Source organism: Schistosoma haematobium, chromosome 6 (assembly GCF_000699445.3).
Source record: "Schistosoma haematobium chromosome 6, whole genome shotgun sequence".
Classification (NCBI taxonomy): domain Eukaryota; kingdom Metazoa; phylum Platyhelminthes; class Trematoda; order Strigeidida; family Schistosomatidae; genus Schistosoma; species Schistosoma haematobium.
Genome location: NC_067201.1, coordinates 18,190,155 through 18,211,646, shown reverse-complemented (window position 1 = coordinate 18,211,646; position 21,492 = coordinate 18,190,155). Strand labels below are relative to the sequence as shown.

Here is a 21,492-nt window from a genome sequence, read left to right as displayed (position 1 = left end):
TCAGTAATAAAATAGTGTACGCTACTTATGTTGATAGATATAAGTAGTATGTAGCACCAATTGGAAGTCGAATGCTTAGCAGAAGAAGATTAAATTGAAGAGAACAGGAAAGGAAACAAAGAACAATTGTAATAACAACAGAATTGATAGAATCATAAATCCTGTAAAGGACGATTGAAGGAAGATTTGCACATGTATTTAATGTACGGTTTTCATATTTTATGAAGATACAGTGGTTTTCCCCACCTGGGTTTTCACTTATTGCACTTACACTTACTAATGTGAAGGTAGATAAATTAAGTAATGAAGAACTAATTCTAATCAAAATTGGTGATTTATAAGTTAAGCTAACATACTATTACGATCTCTTAAAACTCGGAGTTGATGAAATGATTTCACTTGTTTTATTTATTATTTGTAAGACTGTAAAAGTAGAGGTATTTAAATATTGATCCGTTCATGTATAAACCTTATTAGTGGGGATCAGTATAGTTTATAAGCTTATACCCTGACATTGTATGAGAAAAAATTAATGATAAATGAAAGAAATATTTTCTAATTTATTTAGTGTTTTGTTCAGATTTGAACAACTGTGATGAGTTCCTAACAAAGAAGAACCAACACTCTCTAGTTCTATTTGAACTAGTATTATTTACTACTTCAACACATGAATATTACACTTAACATTTAAATAAACTTAGTGTTGAGGCAGTATAAAGTATCACAAAGGTAATGGTTAACATGGTTTATTATAATGTTAAGTGGGAATATTCTATTAACTTCATCAACACCAAACATTACAAAACAACAGTAATCGTGAATCGGTTTTTCAGGAAAAATTTAAACCTTATTTTGCATAAATAAGTATACTGATCAGTATATATTCAGTTTAAATTATTAGTGACTCAGCCACTTTGACTATAGTTCATCTTTTGGTAAGTTCTCTAAATGCCTTCCATAATCAGTTGCTTGACTTCCAACCCATAAATCATGTTGATCAAGTACTTCTTCTTTTGTTAATAAACCATCTTTGTCTTTGTCAGTTTCATTGAATAAATGTTCAGTTTCATCGGTGGCTGTTTTGTCAAAACCTTTGAAAAAAATTTATTCAGAAACAGCTGAAAGCTTTAAATTTACATTAGGAATTTAAAAATATGCAATAACCTATGGTTGGCTTTTGTTGTGAACTGACTTCATCTGGACAACTATTAAAAGCCAGTGGCCATTAGACAGATATTTCATCCTTGTTTTACCCCTATCCACTCTTCATTTACTTAAACCTACCAATTAAATTATGCACAAAATTGTTTTATTTTAATCATACTACTTTTTATGTTTAAGTAGTAAGTTTGTGTAACAAATCCCATAAAAGGGATCTCTTCAACGAAGTTATGATCGATCTGTAAAATCTCATATATGTATGAAAATTTTTTTGTTAAAGCATTATTTCCGTGAGGACATATGAACAGGGATTAACCATGATTATGCAATCCCATAAAGTTTGCGTTTAAGATTTAGTCGAGTTTAAACCGATGCGATTCACTAAAATGTAGCATCATTTTCGTGTGTAGTCGGCAATTACCAGGCTATATGTATGGATGAGAGTTAAACTAATATTTCACCAAGTACTACTTCTTTTGTAAAAAATTACAACTCAAGAAATGAATTACGTTATAGTGAAAAGTGTAAGTGAACGACCAGAAGTTATTCTTTTAACATAATTGCTGCAAAATTTGAGAAGAAATTAGTTAGAGTAGTACAATATTAGCGATAGGAAATGGACAAAAGACTCTGAGTTCAAAATTTTTATTTCAATTCTTGTTGGCATCTTGGTAAGTATATTATGAAGAGAATTCATTAGAACACCTAAGTGCTACTTTGTAAATTATATAGAAATAAAGTTTTCTAGATGATAAATGGTTAAGCAAAGTAGATAATTAAGAATATAGCTTAAAGTAACCGATATTCTTCGCTAAAAGTACATACTAAACAATGTTATTTTGGATGTTTCCATGGGACCAAATGCAAAGTGGACTTTACAAAAGTAAATACCTCATATACTGGAAGTAGGAACTTGTCATCTACTCTCTGATAAGTTATAAATAGGTTACAAATAAAAGCTGAAGTGTTACAAGACTTTTCATCAATAATTGTATTGTAAATAGATAGAATCTCTTCAACAGCACAAAATGTGATGACGACAGATGTGCCATAATTTCCTAAGCATCACTTTTGGTAAGAAAGGGAATGTAGTTGTCACTTATGGTCAGGGTTTCATATACTATTTATTGTATACTTGTGACAAATTCAATAAATGAAAGAAGAAATCAGTCATACATTTTTTGTTGATTTATGATAAACGGATATCTGAAGATACTTTATGTCACTCTTGCACAGTTGAGGATCCAGTAAGTGATTTGCATCCTAATTTCATTTTAAGAGTTATAATAATAAATGAATATATCATATTGATAGTTTTTATTGAATGAGTCTGATTTGTTTCCAGTAAAATCTTTAGATACTTCAGTGACCCTGTGGTGTGTGCTACTTATATCGACATGAGTAGTATATAAATCGAGTCAGGAATAGAGTGTCTGGCAGCAGAAGATTGAGAAGATCAAGAAGGGAAGAACGAGGACAGAAAGCGATTGGTATGGAAATGCAGGGACGATGAAGTTTGAGACAATTAATGAACATTTTGCTAATGAAGTATTAGAGTATGGTTTTTCTATTTTATCAAGTAACTGTAATTTTTGTGCTGAATACAATCGGTTGTCCTCACCTGTGTCCTCCTTCACTACATTTGATGTCGCTGCCTCCACTAACAATGAAGATCTTATGGCCGAAGGAATTTGAGGATGGAGATGCACTGGGCTTCCCGAAGGAGTTCGAGGCCGTGCAGGAGTTGGTGGAAGTGAAGGAGCCTAAGGCGAAGATGGTGGTGCTGAGGACGCAGCTGAAAGGCAGGGCGAAAGCTGTACATGACAGCTTGAATAGTGCTGGTGGGAAGACGACACTAGAGGCAGTCGTGGAGTTCGACAGCCCAGTGTACGAGGAAGAAGCACTGCAGAAGTCCCGGCTGGTGAAGTTTCCGGTTGGTGTTGACCCACTTGTGCTGGCTGTGGAGCTTACCAGGTTGTTGCGCCACGCGCTTCAGAGTCTGGATGAAGAGTTATTTGCATCGAACTTTATCGTGAGTGTGTCTGTAACCGTTTCTCAGCAGCTGGAACTAGTAAACGCCGTAAAACCTATGGATATCAATGAACTGGCGAAGGTGACCCGAACAGTAGTCTCCGGTCGGGTGCCGAGGTCAGGAGATAAATAGTGTCGAGAAGAAGATTGAGGAGCCAAGGCGTGAGATTGTGGCATTACGAGTAAATCATAAAAGGAATGATACGTGCTGCGTTTATGGAGGGACAGGATATTGGAAGATAAACACCAATTGTCTTTACCTGAATTTGTTGGTGTATATAGAAAAGAAGAGCTAGGTCATATGCGAAGTTCAAATCGCTGAACCGTATCCAATCTGTCAATTTTATTCCGTGCATTCCCTCGGATATCAAGGTCTTCATAATCCAGTCAAACACCAGAAGAAAGAGAAATAGAGAGAGAAAGAGTAAGCAGTACTGTCTGACACCGGTTCTCGCTTGAAATACATCTGTCATCTGTCCTCCATACACGACTTTGAAGTGTAGTCTATCGCATGAATTCCGTATGATGTTGACGATTTCCTCAGCTACTTCTGCTTGTCGGCTCTAATGATCCATTTCAATTTCTTGTTTACTTCTGTGTATTCAGCTTGTGTCTTGATTTTCTCTGTTCTTGTTCGACTGTTGTTGATTGCTGTCTTCTTATTCTTTCTTTCCTCAATGCTGTTTGGCATTTCTATAGAGATATATTCTTTATGACGATGCTTCTTGAGGTCCAACACCTGCTGATACGTTGGAGTTAGCGCTTCTTTGATCCCTTCCCAGTTATCCTCCATAATAGTTTCTTCCTTTATGAGTTGATCTCGTAAGGCATGGAACCTATTGTTGACAGCTATCTTGAATTCGTTGAGTTTGTCAATATCTCGAGGGCAGACTGTATTAAACCTCTACAATGCTATTTCTCCCGTTGTGCAATGCTTCTTTATCTTCAGTTTCATCCTGGCGACGACCTGGTGGTGATCTGAAGCTATGAGTTTTGCTCTCTTTATTCTCATGTCTTTCGTTGATCTTAATTTTTTAGTGATCCAGATCTGTTCGACGTGCTTCTATGTAATGTAATCTGTTAAGAACCATGTAGCTGTGTGCACGCGTTTGTGATGTATATTGTTTGTATTTTGTTGAATGCACATAAATCTGCAAATCTACCATCATTCTTGTTGCTTTCTCCCAGTCTATTTCGTCCCATGATATGTTCACAGGCGGTGTTGTCCATTCCAACTTTGGCGTTTAAATCTTCCATCAGGATGTTCAGGTGCATTCATGGACACTTCTCTATGATCGACTGCAGCCTCTCATAAAACTGATCTCTGTTTTCTTCGTTGCTTTTATTGGTGGGTGTATAGCAATAGAAAAATTCATTGTGATCCCCTCCTTCTTCGTTTAGAAGAATGCTTTGATGACACTGAGTCCATGAGATTCTCATCCCATAAGTGCTTCTCGTGCTTATTTGAATAGCATCAATCCAGCTCCTTGTGTTTGCGAAGCATGTTCATCCTCGGGAACAGAATACAACGATGACTGTCCAGCTTAGGTCCAATGGGTTTCACTTGTTGTGAGTACCATCAAGTTATATCTTTCCATTTCGGCAACTATTTGACTGGTCCTCCTAATCGCACATTTTCCGAACATTCCATGTACCTATGTGAATTGTTGCTCTCGCTGTCAGAAGGGGCATCGATTTCATGTTTTCTAAAGAATCTTGGCTATCACCATGAGTCGTTATAATTCTTCTCAATGAAGATCCTTCAACTTTCAGGGCAGAGTTTAGGTAGTTTAAGTCGTTTTTTTTGCTTAGCCCTTTTTTAGTAAGGTCGTTTTCTTCGGGATAATGTTGCTGATCTCATGCCCAACACTCCTCCGTTATCCGAGCTTGGGTCCGGGAGTAAAGTCAGGAGGGTTACAGTGTACTAATGACCATAATTAAAACACTATAACTCACCCGGTGTAACCCATAATGCCATTTCACTTGGATCTAGTTTTCCATCACTATTAATGTCGTAGTTTTTAAAATTCTCTCTTTCTATGATGAGTGCATCTTTATTCATTTTATCTAAAAAATATAGTGATAACAGTTAGAAAAATGTATAATTAGGTGGTTTATATAAATTAAAATTTGCTTCTCTATTAATTATCAGTAGGTTTGGAGTTAATGCATTGGAATTTCCACTCTAATTATTTTCTTTTTGGCAGTCAGGTGATATCATTAACCTTGGTAAGAGTATGGTGTGTGCTACTGATGTCACCAGATATAAATAGTTTGTATCATCAATCGAATGTGAAATACCTGGAGGTAGAAGGTTAAGAAGATCGAAGAGAAGAGGATGAGAACAAATAATGTTTGGTGTGGAAACGAAATAACAGTGACGTCTGAGACGATCAACTGATATATATTCTTACATAATTACTATGATGCTGACATTTCATCAAAGAATTTGTCAGTTCCTTTTTTGGTAAATAAAGAAGGAACGAATTTCGTTCGTACTAGGAAGTAGAAAACATGGCATTGATCACTTAGTGCTGATATTACTCTTATGTTTATCGCAAAGTTGTTTATATAAGGAAAAAATCTATCGCTCCTAAACTTTTTAGGATAACGCTTAAATAAAGCTCATCAGTACTTTCAGGACTTAAACATTTGCCAATGACAATAACAACAGTGAGTGATACACCATGGTATTTAACATGCGTATCAATGAAACAGTAACTGTAAATATTGTGAAGTATAATCCTATGTGATGAACATAGTAAATAAAGTTATCCAATAAACTACGTTACGGATGTGAATTCCATTAATAACAGATCAATTAAAAAAACAATTAAGGACACATATATTAGTGTGGTTTGTGACTATTTGTTTTGCTTTAAGGTCGTTTTAATCTTGAACAGAAATCATTTATGAAACCAATACAACCCATAGGGGATGATCAGCAGTACTCTCCTAGTTTGGGACACTACTGTAGTGCTCACATAACCTCACATGAGGTTGAACCTAGAAAATTCATGATTTTCAACAAACCAATTGTTTACATAATAACTATAGTTACCATTGACCATTGAATTCAAGACATGTGGATTTAACTTAATCAATAATAAGGCATATATTCACTAATGGGATTTCATAAGAAGTAGAGTATAATCCCAGTTGACTTAAAAGTGTGGACTGTTCTATTTGTAGCCAGTAATTAAGTAGTGTTGTGCTCGCTATAATATCAAAATCCTTTGAGTTGGATTCATTGCATGAATTTCGAAACCATGCTGTGGAAGTGTCTCGAACTAAAATGGAACAGCTGTACAACGCCTTCTATTTTTCGTTAGTTTACAAGATTTTAGTCTGTGATAGAAAGTGTTTTACAGACTGAATAACATTTGATAAAATGCTTATCTGCTCAATAATGTTCGTAGAATCATTATTATTATTATTATTATTGCTCATTTGTATGCTACTTACCATCGCCTAAGTATTCCAGTTCATTAATAAATCCGTCTTTATCTTTATCGAAATCCCTTAAAGTATGTTTTAATTCATACGGTGCCATATGACGATAATTATGAGGATGTTCAAATGCAACAAATTCTGTTTCATTTAAGTAACCAGTTTTATCCTGATCAGCTGAATCGAACTTTAATTTTTCCTCATCTAAAGACTAGTTAATTTATTCAAACAAATAAGAAAAACAGGAATTAAGAAACAATGAGACTTTTCTAAGCAAATTTGAACATATGTACCAAATCCACACTAGCTTTAGTGTGTAAGCAAAATACCACTGTTAGTAGACTTTTTGTTGTGGTTTACTATTTGACAGGCTGGGTGAGACCAGACATAATAAGTGCCTGTATTCATATTCTGCTTCAAAATCAAACGGTGCGTGAGAGATTGTCAACAAGGGAGGCTGTTGGAGGATGTCACTTAGTTAAGTTCATATGTCATTGTATAAGTCAGAAGGATAGATGTTTATGTACCTATGACTTGCAATCACTTTATTCAGTCTGTCAATTACAGATTCCTAGTCACTCTAATTCTTCTAATTGGTGTAGCTGGTTAGTCAAGAACATAGTCAATGTGTCTATATCTGTGTCTGAATTGGACAAACATGGAATATAAAACTCTGCAATTCAGTTAATAATCGTCATTACAAAAATTTGTTATCAAACTATATGTTTGAACGAGAAATATTCTTTTAACAGTCTGTAGTTATATATATAGCTTCAAGATTCCAAGGAACTATTTCAGAATTATCATTATTATCATGATAATTCATTCAAGAAGTACAAACTCCCTTCAACTCATCTTTCAGTTACACTTTTGTTGGAAAACTTGAAACCCTATTAGGTTATCTTTAGTTGAAATAGATAAAGATCAGTTGTCTGGAGGTTAGTTACTTGAATTACTAAGCCAAAGATAAAAAGAGTTCATTGTTGGATGCTCTCTTAATTTCAGCTATTACTTTTGTATTTTAATTTTTGATCAAATTAATTTATTTTGAAATTTATGTCATAGTCGCATATATCTAAATCTAAAACCGAAAGAAATTAATCATGAAATTTTTGAGAGGAAGCTGTAGTTAAGTGTCTTTTATAAAAAAACATTTGCCGTGCTTTCTAAGTGTTATAAAGATAATTACGTGAAAGTATGTAAAGTGTAATTTATAAGTAACACATACTTATAATGGATCGATAATCGCATAATATCGATAAATAGAGCACATAAGCGTGGACATTTGCAGAATCCCAATTTGACTTATCTAATAGATGACTTATTTATAGGGAATAAAGCATGATTAGACATGTCTATTGTTGAGATTTGAATTTAACTTCATCAACTGAAAAGTTAATAATTATTCATTATTAAAGAGTAAGTGGAATGTGTTCAGTAATACAAACTATGAAGCGCATTTCGTCCTACTTGGGACTCGTCAGTTGGATATATCTGCATCCTAATGTTGATTTCCCATTTAGGATTGGTTTCAAACATTTGACTCGTTGTTTACTTAACTTCAGATTCTAGTTAGTCACTCACTTGGGAAACGGGAATGAATTTGTTTGAATTTGTTATGGTTTGGGTTATCCCTCTGTTAATATTTCTGACTGGACAGACACCATATCTAGAATTCAGGTAAATTCGGTTGTCAAGTGCCATATAGGACGAAACGCTTATTTTTGATTCCACTACTGGGCACATACCATCTGTCCTATATAAACTTGTGGTATAATGGCTACATCAAGGCAATCCTCAGAGGGTGTACATATGCCAACCAAGGTTTATTAAAATTCGTTCAAAAATGCTAACAAAGTGACAACCCAAATCACTACAAATTACATTAATTATCAACATTTAAAATTTTGCCTTTTTCGAAGTTAACGCGTTTAGACACTTTGACAAATGTAGATAACTTGATAAAACGACAATGTCTAACATACAGAATAATTTCGCATGTGGTTTTTCAACTGTGTGATGTACTGGGCTATTACCTTTCAAAATTCTGATCTCATTGTAAGTCGTTAGGGCGTTTATACATAAAAATAAAAGTCATGACAATACAAAAAACAGTGATATGAATCACATAACTCTGGATATGAAATGACTATTACCAAGACAGATTTGGTGTTCGTACAAAGTGTTCATAAACACAGGAGAATTCGGACTTACGTATGTCCAAGGCGTTACAAAACCCAGCCACCTTGATTCGTAAATCACGATTACTCCTGTTTATCCATATGTATCCATGCAAACATAGAGATAAATTAACATAATGAGCTGTGATGCAATCGTTTAGATACCATTTGGGTCTTGGTGAAGCATAGATTTTCTTCCAATAATAATAATGACAATAGCTGTATAGAATGCTCTATTGAGAGCCCAGTTAAGCCTTCATTTCAACACAAGACTAAATGACTGAACTCTAAATGGTAGAGTGAGTTAAATAGACTTTTCAAGTGCTAGAGACATATTAGATCTTAAAATACCGCAAGTTTTCCATCGATTTACGAATTTTAATGCACATTCATTTGGTGCCAATGTTTCGTGTAGCAGTTTCAATATTTTCAGTTGTACAGATACACTCAACCTTATCGAATAGCCTCTTTATCAAACTACGTTCGTATGGGACTAAACAATAACTATAAGTGCTAAAGTACTCTCGTTTCCATCTAGGTTTTCTTTAGACAGATCGTTTGGATGACCAGTCTTTCCTTTGACTAATAAATGAATCACAAGTGACAAGATTCATACAAAATGAAACCTGGGGTGATTGTACAGAAGTTCCTTATTAGGATAAAACAGCCTATCGATGCTTATAAGGCTTGTGATTCAAGGTGATATTGGGACAATCCGCATAGGATGCACATATTTCTATAAGAGACTGATGAGTTACAGTCCTAAACATCAATGGAAAGATTTAAACAAACAATACAAAAATGAATTATAATTCGTTCTTATCCAACTCCTTAAAACAACGAGAGCCCTTTTTGTCCGCCAAATGAAGCCTGAACTTTGTGTGCAAAAGAAGTATGTCTTGTCCTTGTTTTTATCGTGGTCTTTATCTACTGCTATTGTTAGTATTTTCATCTCATTTAACTGATTTTGCGTTTGAAAATATTTCCCTCCCTTTAATTACTTCTCATACCTCTATGGTTTTATTCAGTATTGTTTTTGATCTAACTTCATTTCATTTAGTCCCTCTAGCACACTTATTTCTTGTGAAATTTTTTTTAATTACCTTACTCCATTCACACTATAATCCAGTGCTAGTTTATTAGTTGTACATGCCTTTTGATTTACACACATTTCGTAGAAGTTACACAAATTATTATTATTATTATCACCGTTTACATTTATGTAAATCGGTATTATAATCTTCCCACAACATCATCATGTTTGTTCATTGTTTATACTTCCTCGCTAAACTTTGTGATATAGTTATTTGACTATAATCTTATGAATACTTCAATAGACTAAAAAAAGTGGACTGGAGATTTATTACACAAAACCAGAAAAAACCAACATGACGTGGTTTTTACACGTTATGAGATACAAGGAAAAGTAACCATTTGCTGGTCACATTAATCAAATCTGAAGCTTTTCAGATAGGCTTTCTTTTAATTCAATGCTACTGAATTCAGACGTACCCTCTACCATGTTTGTTGGTATTAGGTGTTATCAAACCATAAAACTTCCCTCTGTATTAAAATTAAAAGTTCAAATCATAAGAATGACCCTAGAAACAGCCACTTGAAAAACGAATGAATGAAGATATTAAAGTCTGAAGATAACCAAAAACTACTAGTCTTAATTTAGTACTCCCCAGCCTCTTCATAATGATCACAATTACAAGTGACTTGGTTCATGATCGCAGCAACTAGAAAGGATTGCCCAGGACAGAGTTGGATGGAGAATACTGTTGGACAGTTTACGATCCTCCATTAGGGGTAAAAGGCGTAAGTGAGTGGTTCACGATCGGTTTCCCTAATTTCCAATGAGCTATTTCAGTAAGCTATGAAGTTAACGATTTCAAGAGTGAGTGAATCACTTAATAGTAGCATTGGATAAGGGTCTTATTATATAGAGTTGATTGAAGTAGGTATTGCAAACCATTAGAGCAAACATTTTCAATTCAAATGTATTGTGCTCGCTGTGATGCAGTAGAACATCTGTGTAGTACGTCCAGGTTCCCACAATTATACCTAGCTCATATCAGTTCATGACAAATACTTTCTTTAATTTATACAAAGTTATTTGCAAAACGTTTTAGTACATAAAATTAGCTACATGTTTAGAATTGTTATCTGTTAGTATTTTGGACAATCGTAATAGATTTCGTAACAACAACAAGAAGTCATTTTTTTTATTATCTATTTATATAATATACAAAATTAAATGCTATTTATAAGGTACATATAGTTTTTCATTTATTATGTTCAGGGGTTATTATTTAATTATCATTAGTAAAATACTTCTGTTTCTCAAAACATCTATATCTGTCAGGTCATGCCATTACAAGAGAACAAATAAAAGCAATTGGGCTACTTATTCTCATAAATTATTCCATTAAAACTAACCACCTTAAATTGTATTGTTAAAAAAAAGGTTTAACAAGTATTATCTATATGTTAGAAATACAAATTTACAAATAATTTTATTTACAATAACCTTAACTTAGTAACGTACAAGATGTACAAACAAAGTAAACATTTTACCTGGATAAATAATTTTGTATCATTCTTACTATCTTTACGAAAATCTTCTAACTCTTGAGCTGTGTAACCATAAATTTTATTTGTATATTCAGACCATGCAACTTGACCATCACCATTGGCATCATATTCTTTAAAACGTGGTTTGGACGCTTCAAGATCAAGGGAACTGATAAATACATGTAAAAAGATAACAGAATGAATATGATAGGTAAAGAAAGCCTTAAAAAGAACTAGTAAAATCTAGATTATTTTCCCACTTTATTTATTGATGTTTTTATCAGTCAATATAAAAATAAATCCATAAATCAAAGCTGCCACAGAGTCCTCTTCGAGGATGAGTTAGTTGTTTAATGCTTCTTGGTTTTCCACAATTGTAAAGCAATAGTCAGATCATGATGTGAACTACGAAATATATTTATGCTTTTACACTTAATTAAAGACAAATTATTCTTCAAATAATGGTTATCTTTGTTCCTTATATCTTTATTTTGGTAAATTTTCCTTCCTTAAAACCGTCGAACTAGAGAAAATAGAAAAAATATGAATGATTTTTGTTTTAATTCATCAAAGAAATAAATGATAATATCGTTATATACCATAACTTATAAACCTTAATGGATAAACAACTACAGAACCGACTGACACATCAACTTATTACTGACTTTATCGATAAAATACATAAATCTTAGATAACTTTCTTCTAGATGAATTCATCGAAGTTCTAGTGAATAATCGTAATCTATGAAAATAGCTAAACTTGATAGAATGCGTATAGTTTGATCTAAAGAAGAGTAAGATATAAATACTATTCGACGAAAACTACTACAATGCTAAAACGATAATCAGTTTAGAATAACCTACCCAAATTATCATTGATCTTTCTCATTTCAATGTATTCCATAATTGGTAAACAAAACAGTTTACAAATTCATCATTAAGAGACTAAGGATTTATATGATTTTTATGAACTCTAAAATGATGTCAAAATTATATCTTTGATATATGAGAGCAGATCAAACTGATATACGTTAGATTTTAGAAGTCAGTTAATGGATAGTTCTTTTTGACAAAGGTTTTATGACAGTGAGGTCTTACTAACCAGGGGTATCTTCAATCTTGAGGAAAGTGCTACTCCCCAAAAGTGTTAACCTCATAGTCAGATGCTCGAATCAGGAGCGTTACCACTAATAACTGCAGTTTATTTCTCCCATTATAGTATCTATCCCATTGAGGAATATGGGCTTTAGGTCCGAACCAAAAGAAATTGTATTGACAAAATTCAAAAAATTAAAATATTGATTTTCATTTTACCAGAAGTATTTGGTTTCAATATGTGACATTTCAGTTATATATATGTGTAATTACTACGCATTGAAATGAATATGTTGATAGACAAACGAAGGATTGATCACCAAACAAATGAAAAACAGTTCTCTCACTAACTGAAATTAAGTTGGCGGACACAGTTCAGGAATAACCTGTGAGTGTGGGGATACTAGATTCCTAGAAATCACTAGGTTAACTTTTCATTTTTGCAAATTAATTATAAAAATATGAATTTCTCATTTTCACCTTAAAAGTTACTGGTTCTCTTTTTTCGTACGCTATTTTATCGCGTTTTTCAGAGACATTTTTGTATTTTATAAGTATGCATGTGTTGTGTGCTTGTTGTTCGTTCTTCCGGGCTTCTTGTGGAACTATATATTTTCCTGTCTTAATCTGATCTTTTTCATCTAATTAGCACGGCTGGGACTCAGAGGATTACCTTGAATTGTCCGGTTGTTGTGTTGTTGACTTTCACTGTCCTATAGTCAAAGGCGATAACTCAATCCCCCGAACATAGCGGGGAGGTAACTTGAAAAAATTACAACTTCTCATAGATTTTGGTTCAAATTTCAAATTTCTAGTCAATTTAGAAAATATTATTAGGTATATCATAAGTGAGTTGCACAGTTTAGATTAATATAACCGCTACAAAACTATCGATAATCTCCGTAACCTTGGAATGAATATCTCGAAATATTAATTTGAAGCCAATTTCACATTTAGCCCAGTGATTGCATAGAATGATGGCCATAGTGCATTGTAAACTTATATAAGTTAAAAATATAGACTATCAGATTGGAACCCAATAGATGAATAGTATTGTAACAATGATAACATCTGAATGTCGTATGTTACATGAATATACATATATATTATCACTTATACAAAATACACGTAAACGTCTACAGCCACAAATTTGATAGAGAAAATGTGAAAATTCCGGACTAACGAAATCCAAGTGGTGTCAAAGAATCGCTAGAAGTATCCCATTCAGATTAATCTGTGATTAGTGAACATATAGGTATAGAGTCAGTTCATTAATCCTTGAGGAAATGATACACCAATCAAATGGTTGGAGATAAACAATTTCAAGGCACATAAAGATGACGCAACCTACGGGGACAATTAATCACAAACGAACTTATTAAAACAGCTTGCCTTGGTATTTCTTGGATAATTATTAAGAATAAGATTTGCGCATGCAGTAGGAATGGATGATTCTGGACAGAATGGCAACGAAAGCTTCTTAATTAAACCATTCAGCTCTCAGAATGCAACATTATCAAAATAACCTGGAAAACATCTTAAAAATACTTGATAGTGCAAACCGAAACTCGTTGCCTGAATTGTTCCTCATACACCACAAATTGACTTGTTTAAGTAAGATGATACAAATTAATTCTTTTTAAATTTAATTTTAATAAACTTAGCACAAGTATTGGGAAAAGATATTAATAATACTTAACTAGGGTCTATTTGAGCGATGTGATTATCCTAGTTTTCTTTGACGCTTCAGTATTTGTAAGACTGAATAGTGTTCATACTGCAATCCTGTGTGCATGCATTGTTAGATATGAAAACAACACTCGGTTGAGTGAAATACAGAGACCGATAACATAATTTTACGATACATTACACAGTGATACAACATGGTCATCTTCCTATGTTGCCAGTCGGTTAGTGATAATTATATACTTTATAATGAATGAATTCAAAATACATTTTTCTAAGTTTTAGTGGGACTGAGTAACCTGTGTAGTCATTCTTGTGTGATATACAATCACTGATGATATCAAATAACAATTATGCCATATAGTGAGCCAGGTGAAGGTAAAATTGTGGACCATTAAATTGTAACTCAGTCGTTCGGTCTTGTTATGTGACCAGTGAGCTTTGGAATTTATGTTTTATGAGGCCACGATGGTGGAAGAAACAGCTGTGATATATTTCGAGGTTTTCGTCGGTTTTCAATCTAATAGATATCTATTACTTTGATCACCTTTGAAGTTTGTATTTTTTGATCATCCGTCTCAAACTGATATTCCCAATATAGATTGAACCTAACCTTATATTATTGGTGACAATTTGTATTACTATACATGTGGTCAACTCTAAGAGTTATATTCTCTCGGTACAGCATTAAAAATACCCATCCTTAAACCAATCACTTGTTAATACCTGAATACTATTGATTCTGATACGTTTCAAGACATTTTGTATTCGCTGGAGGACACGCTTATCATAAACTGGTCTCCCGATCTTGAAGGTTTTCCAAATGATACTTAATAAATATTGGAAATAATCCAAATACAAGCAATACTATCTAAATAAATACTGGTAATTTTATCTTGCCAACTTCAGTCAAACGTTTTAAAAGAAAAAAATCTCTGTCACCTATGTTCCCCAGTTTAAGAACTCATTGGGTCAAGAAAGTTGATAGAAAAAAGTTTTAAAACCTCTCTGATATGAATAAAGTTTCATTTTACTCGAATTTACATGCTTCCTAGACCTATTTTTATAAAATAATGTGAGTGTTTTGTAGGATCCTTCGTCGAGAACAGTTTTACATAGAATTTATGGAAGACATTTTAATCAACGTATATAGAGACTGAGTGGTCTAAATCAGATATATTCTTTAGCTAAGTTAGATCTGATAATTTAGTTGCCGTTGATGAAAAACTCGTTATTCGACAGTCAGTAGAAAATCCAAAGACAAGAGTACATACAAAAATAAAATTATCTAACTCCAAGGTAGCTTCTATTTATTGTATAATGATTTGGTTACTCGATCCCCATTAATTTTTTTCATAGATTAGAATTAAATCAAAATCGTTTTAGAATTGACTAATTGATTACTTTTTACCAATGAACTTTACTGAACAGCCTTAGTCTACTATTATTAAATCAAAATGGCTAAGTCTGTTTACTCTTGACTAATGATAGTATAATTTGAAGACTTTATTATCATATTGAAGCTGAAAATGTTTTCAGTTGACTGCAGGTTATGAGTATTCTACGACTTAGAAAATAATTCTAGTTGTATGGTGTTAGGAGCTTAATTTAATTTAAAATAGTTCTTGTCATAGGATAACACCTGCTGCCCTATGGAGCACCTGGAACCACCGAAAGCCGTTTTGTCTTAGTTTGGAACTATTAATCACTTTTCAAATACTATCTGTTACCAGATTAAACACAGAACCTTCAGCTGTTATGGTGAGTGTACCACATTTATATTACTATATTAAAGTCAAAAAGTTCACATTTTCGACATCAGTCAGTTTGAAATATAACTCAAATGTCATTCAAACTTATGGGTGATTAACTGCACTACTTGTTGACTCATTTGAACTCCATTAGTCATGAGTTCACACTACGACTTAAAGAGTCAATCTTCACGCTTTTCGACGATGAGCATGTGATTATTGTTTAGTTAGTCTGTTTGTGATATTTGTTTTGATATGAAAATACTTTTTGTCAGAGTTTGGTACTCCTTAATAGTGTACATATATGTTTTATGTATTTTACGACCGACAATAAATATTTTTAAACAGAGAGAAGTTTTGTGGATATTATAGTAATTTAACAGTTGAATTCATGAGTCGATTGAAGCTAGACCACCATGAAAAACCTGGAAGCACTGGACGGTCGTTTCGTCCTAGTATGGGACTCCTCAGGAGTGAGCGTTCACGATTCCGTTGTATGCCGGCTCAGTAGTATAGAGGGTAAGCACTCGCGGACAAAATTGATAGGTCCTGGGCTCGAACCTCACGAGGCGGGATCGTGGATACGCACTGCTTAGGGGTCCCTTAGTAGGACGAAACGACCGTCCAGTGCTTCCAGGTTTTCTGTGGTGGTCTAGCTTCAATTGACTCATGAATTCAAACATTAAATAAATATTTTGTCGATAAAGGTTTAACCAACTCACATAAACGACTGAATAATCCAACCTTTCAACTCCTCTTTATCAATTTTTAAATCATTGTCAATATCGATTTTATGGAATAATTTTCCTAATTGTAATTTTGCTTCTTCTGGATCTAATTCTTTAAATTTTTGTGAATATTCATGTGAACCAGTAACTAGGTCGTGGTCATATTCACTGTAATGTTGTCCAAAATCATCATAATGTTCATGACCTTGATAATTAGAGTCATCTAACATATGAAGATCAGGTTCATCTGGACGTAAATAGTTATCGAATTTCACATTGATATTTTCAAAATCACTTAAACAAGAGACTATTTGAAGTATACTAATTAGGTAGTTTAGGGATAACATTTTGAACTTTTTGTTTTGGGCAGTGATAATATGTTGACAACAATGGCAAAAAACAATTTTAATTAATGTAATATGTGAAATTTAAGCTCAATAATTGGTTATTTTGTGCCAAATTTATTTCTCTACCTTTTAAATACTTTAATAATAATACGGGTACCTTCATTTGAAATTTAAACGTTACGTTTAATTAAACGTGTTCTTACTGGATTGGTTAGTAAATATTGAAAGAAATCGTTAATCTATAATTCTTGACATTAGAAACAGTTGCTAAGCCAACAAATTCATTTTCTTGTTGTATTGTCCAGGTTCCGAGCGTTCAATTGTCATTGAACTGAGGTAGTTTAGAATTTGTAGCTTCCCAATGGAACAGTAAAGTAACAAGCAGTTCACTTTTCTGTAACGAATCAAGAAGATTGCATTATTATCGAGATCAGTTTCATGTAGGCGACTGTCTAGTGGTTTTAACTGCGCACTTTTCGACAGACATTTTGTTCACTGGATACTGTGTATGGTAGAATTCTTCTATTTCACGGATGCCCGCAAGGACTTTTAAGATCAAAGATACTTTGGTAATGATGAAATGTGTAAATATAGTACCTAATAGGTACACTAACCCATTCTGATTTCATGAAAATAAAAAGCATTAAATGTAGCTAGATACTATCGTTGAAGGTATGCTACATACTTCTATAGATGTTTACATACGGTTGACTGGTTGCTTACTAATTAAACGAAATAAATCTTAACGATCAGGTAACAAGTTCAAACTGTAATCCACATAAATCAGTTTTAACAGCCAAATTTTATCATCATTCCTCAGACAAGAAATGCGTGGCTCACAACCAGTCATACAAAGGAGGATGTGGTTGCTGAGTTATATATGTTCAGTAGTAGTTAGATTGTGTAAAAAACCTTACAGATTATCAAAAAATTTATGATTTAAAATTATCATCACTCAATGTCATTAGTGGGTTTCTTAAAAATATGAATAGAAACCTACAGTTAGGTAACAATGTAAAGTAATAAATGCACATTACAAATATACCAATTGCTACCTTGGAACATTGCTTCCATAGCTTATTCTTGGCGAAATTGATGTAATAACAACCGAATGATCATACTGAGCATCAGGAAAAGAAAGCAAATAAAAATTGGTACTTGAGAAGTTTCCTGTCAATATCATTAAGTAGTAGTAATAAGAGAGGACCAAACACCTAACATCTTATGTAAAGAATTTCTATTCCACCCAAAATATGAAATTATTGGCATTGATACCTAAAGACTCTCGATATAGATTTTTAACCGAATTAAATCAAAATCAAAAAAAGAAATCCATGATATCCGTTGACTGATCCGACAAAAGAACAAACGATCCAATAATGTTATCTATACCACGTAAAAATAAGAATCTAAAGTTGAAAAACTCTCGCTTTACTTATCAACATCCCAAAATGTTGATATTCGATTCGACCAATTGAAAGTAAAAATATTTTCTGCATAATAATGACCAGATGATATGGTAGATGTACTTTTGAATAAGGTAAATTAGTAAAAACAATAACTGCATACATGAACAAAAATTGTATTTGCGAAAAACATATAATGTGGTGTGTCCCACAGATGTAATCAGATATAAGTAGTATGTATCATCACTCGAACGTGAAACGTCTGTGGGTAGAAAGTTTAGAAGATCGAAGAGAATAGAACGAAAACAGAGAGTAATTGGTGTATATATAAATATATAGTGAAGCGTGCACTTGGCTTCATGCTGGAGTGCATCTAGCCTGACTTAGTGGTATTTATCTTAGGCTTCAGCGGTTACTATCTGAGAAGTTTTAGAGCTAGAAAAACCAGCTAACTAGTGCGTCTTCGTTTCTTAGTGATTTTCACGTTGTTGTTAATCCCTGATGCAAATACTGTAGAAATGTACAGTACCACAGTATAAAAGTCATAATAATTATGCGAATATTTCAGATTTTGAAGAAAATACAGTAATAATATTTGCTCACAAATTTTTCTCAGTGATTAATTATTTAAAAACGTTCAGTCTTCACAGCAAGATATCAGTGTTAATTTGCTCGCTTGATTATTGTCTTGAAAGTAGGTACAATAGATATGGATTGGGAGATCTACATACGGTCATAGGTACACACAGTCGAAAAATAATAGAGCATCAATTACGATTGTTTCTTTGATAAGAAACTTTGAAGTAGTTCTATGGGTAACGGAAATACAATTGTTGAATTTTGTTCTGTTGCGATCGTGGCCAATGTTTGTAAATAACGTAATTGTAAGGCAGTTGGTGATCTAGCCATTTCCTCAGCAGCTTTTCGTAATGTCGACGATGCTTCTAATTCACCTTGTGCTGCTATCACTTTAGCTTTAGAAGCTCTAACAGCTTGTGCTTCTGCCGCCATGGCTCGTTGCATTTCTTGAGGCAATGAAACGTCTTTAATTTCAACTCGTTCCACCTACAGTTATTAAAAATATTAACGGACAGTAACAAATAAGCAAACGACACATGATGTTAACTGAAGAGTTAAAATCTATGGCATTGAAATTCATGTTACATTTTACACTGAATCATTAGCTATCAAAATTTTATAATCATTATTTAACACTAACAGATCATTTGGCAATAACTTGTGCCATGCTTGTCTAGCCCTTCAACTTGGAATAAATTCTATTGATTGATATATTTTCCAGGTTTTCTCCGGTCTAAATGACCCCACATTTCTGAAGTTAGATGGATGGGAATGATTTGAAGGAATCACAATTCGTAATAGGTCGTGTGTTGACTGTTATATATATATATATATATATATATATATATGCTCCTCCAGAAATAAAATGAAATGATGTTTTATCTTGTCAGTTGAATAAACAGACTACCAGATTCGAACGTATGTGCGAATACAAATGCTTAATCTTGTCAGCAAAAGTCACCTTATATTTCAATTTGTTTTCATATTGAATAAACTGATTAATTCTTTTACTTCTTTGATCACTAGATTGAACACGGATAAATTTGGTCAAGAGTCGCTACTAAATTTCAGCGTGATAAGTTTCTTACCCATACACTTATGGCACGAAACTGTCTAGGATTAATAATATCAGTATAAAAAGTCGATAGCTCATTCACGTTATTACCAGAATCATGGTACAAATAACGCACTATTCAACAATAAAACGAACGTTACTATGGCAATCTGAAATTGAGATCAATCAGCCAGATCAGAGAACACATCTTAAAACGATCTGATATGGTAATAAGACAGTTGTGGACCTATTTCTGTTTACATTTTAAAAGTCCGGTTAATCTGAAAGTGAACAAATAGTAGATAATTCAAACAATAGCAAGAATTTAATTTAAACAAGTAGAAAACTCATTTCCTTTATTATTTAATGAGACTCATTATGCTTTTAAGTTTTTTGAAGAATTTTGTACAGCTGGTTCTCCTGATAACTTTGACCAGGTGAAGAATGAACAATAACTGTAGAATTAAAAGGAAACAGTTATTCTATTTGAAGACTATTTAGCAACAGTGAGGAAACTAAAGTCATTCGTGTTAACTCGTTTGATAAGATAATTCGGATTGGTATTAAATTTCAAATATTAGTAAACCAAACAATAAATAAACAAGCAATGACTTGGCTTTTTTTTTACCTTAATTCCCCATTCACCTGTAGCCTGGTCCAGTAAAATGGCCAGCTTGGAATCAATCTGGTCACGATTTGTCAATAATTGAGATAATTCATATGTTCCCAGTACTGAACGCAACGCAGTAACTGCCAGTAGTTCAGCTGATTTGGCTGCATTTTCAACTCTTAATAAAGCGGCAGCTGGTTCAATCACACGCATGAATACAACAGCATCTACACCGACAGTAACTGCATCACTTGTCAATATCTCTTGTGGTGGTATGTTCACAGTCTTTGTACGCAAATCTATGCGAATCATTTGATCTGCGCATGGCATGACAAATTGTAATCCAGCACCTAAAACATATTTTCCACCAGATCGTTTCAAACGACCAAAACGTAAAATAATAGCTCGTTCGTATGTTTTGACTGTACGAATTGCAAAAAATATTGTTATTGGAAATGTACAAATGAATAGGATAGTTATGAGAATGAACAGTATGACACCTCCTGCACCAATACCTTCCTCATCTGGTTCCCAACGTGGCTCACGATTCCTTTCATTTGATTGTTCAATATTCACAATCTCAACAGTCGATAATTCTCTAGATGCCATACAGACTATTTTATAGATACACTTTGAATCACAAATGTCAGTTAGAGAGTAAGAACTAAGTGTTTATCTAAGGAAATGAAGTTATACTTCTACTTGATTGGTTGTATGCAACAGCAAATCATATTTTTTTAAACTGAAATAATTTCAGCAAATGAAATTCAAGAAACTGTTAGTGAGACTTGATTGTCATGACAATGCTGCTTATAATATGATTAATTAGTCCAATGG

The 21,492-nt window shown here is 33.3% G+C and overlaps 1 protein-coding gene across 1 annotated transcript; it reads right to left on the bottom strand.

Annotated features, from left to right (window-relative positions):
* Nucleotides 1–562: 562 nt before the first annotated feature.
* Nucleotides 563–21,264, bottom strand: RCN2 (Reticulocalbin 2, EF-hand calcium binding domain; the record flags this gene model as incomplete). Its single annotated transcript, XM_035731872.2, has 7 exons — nt 563–1,091; nt 5,149–5,259; nt 6,658–6,853; nt 11,403–11,568; nt 16,654–16,980; nt 19,188–19,477; nt 20,674–21,264. The coding sequence occupies 7 exons, from the start codon at nt 21,262–21,264 to the stop codon at nt 919–921; spliced, it is 1,854 nt and encodes a 617-aa protein (XP_035589629.1). The 3' UTR covers nt 563–918.
* Nucleotides 21,265–21,492: the final 228 nt, after the last annotated feature.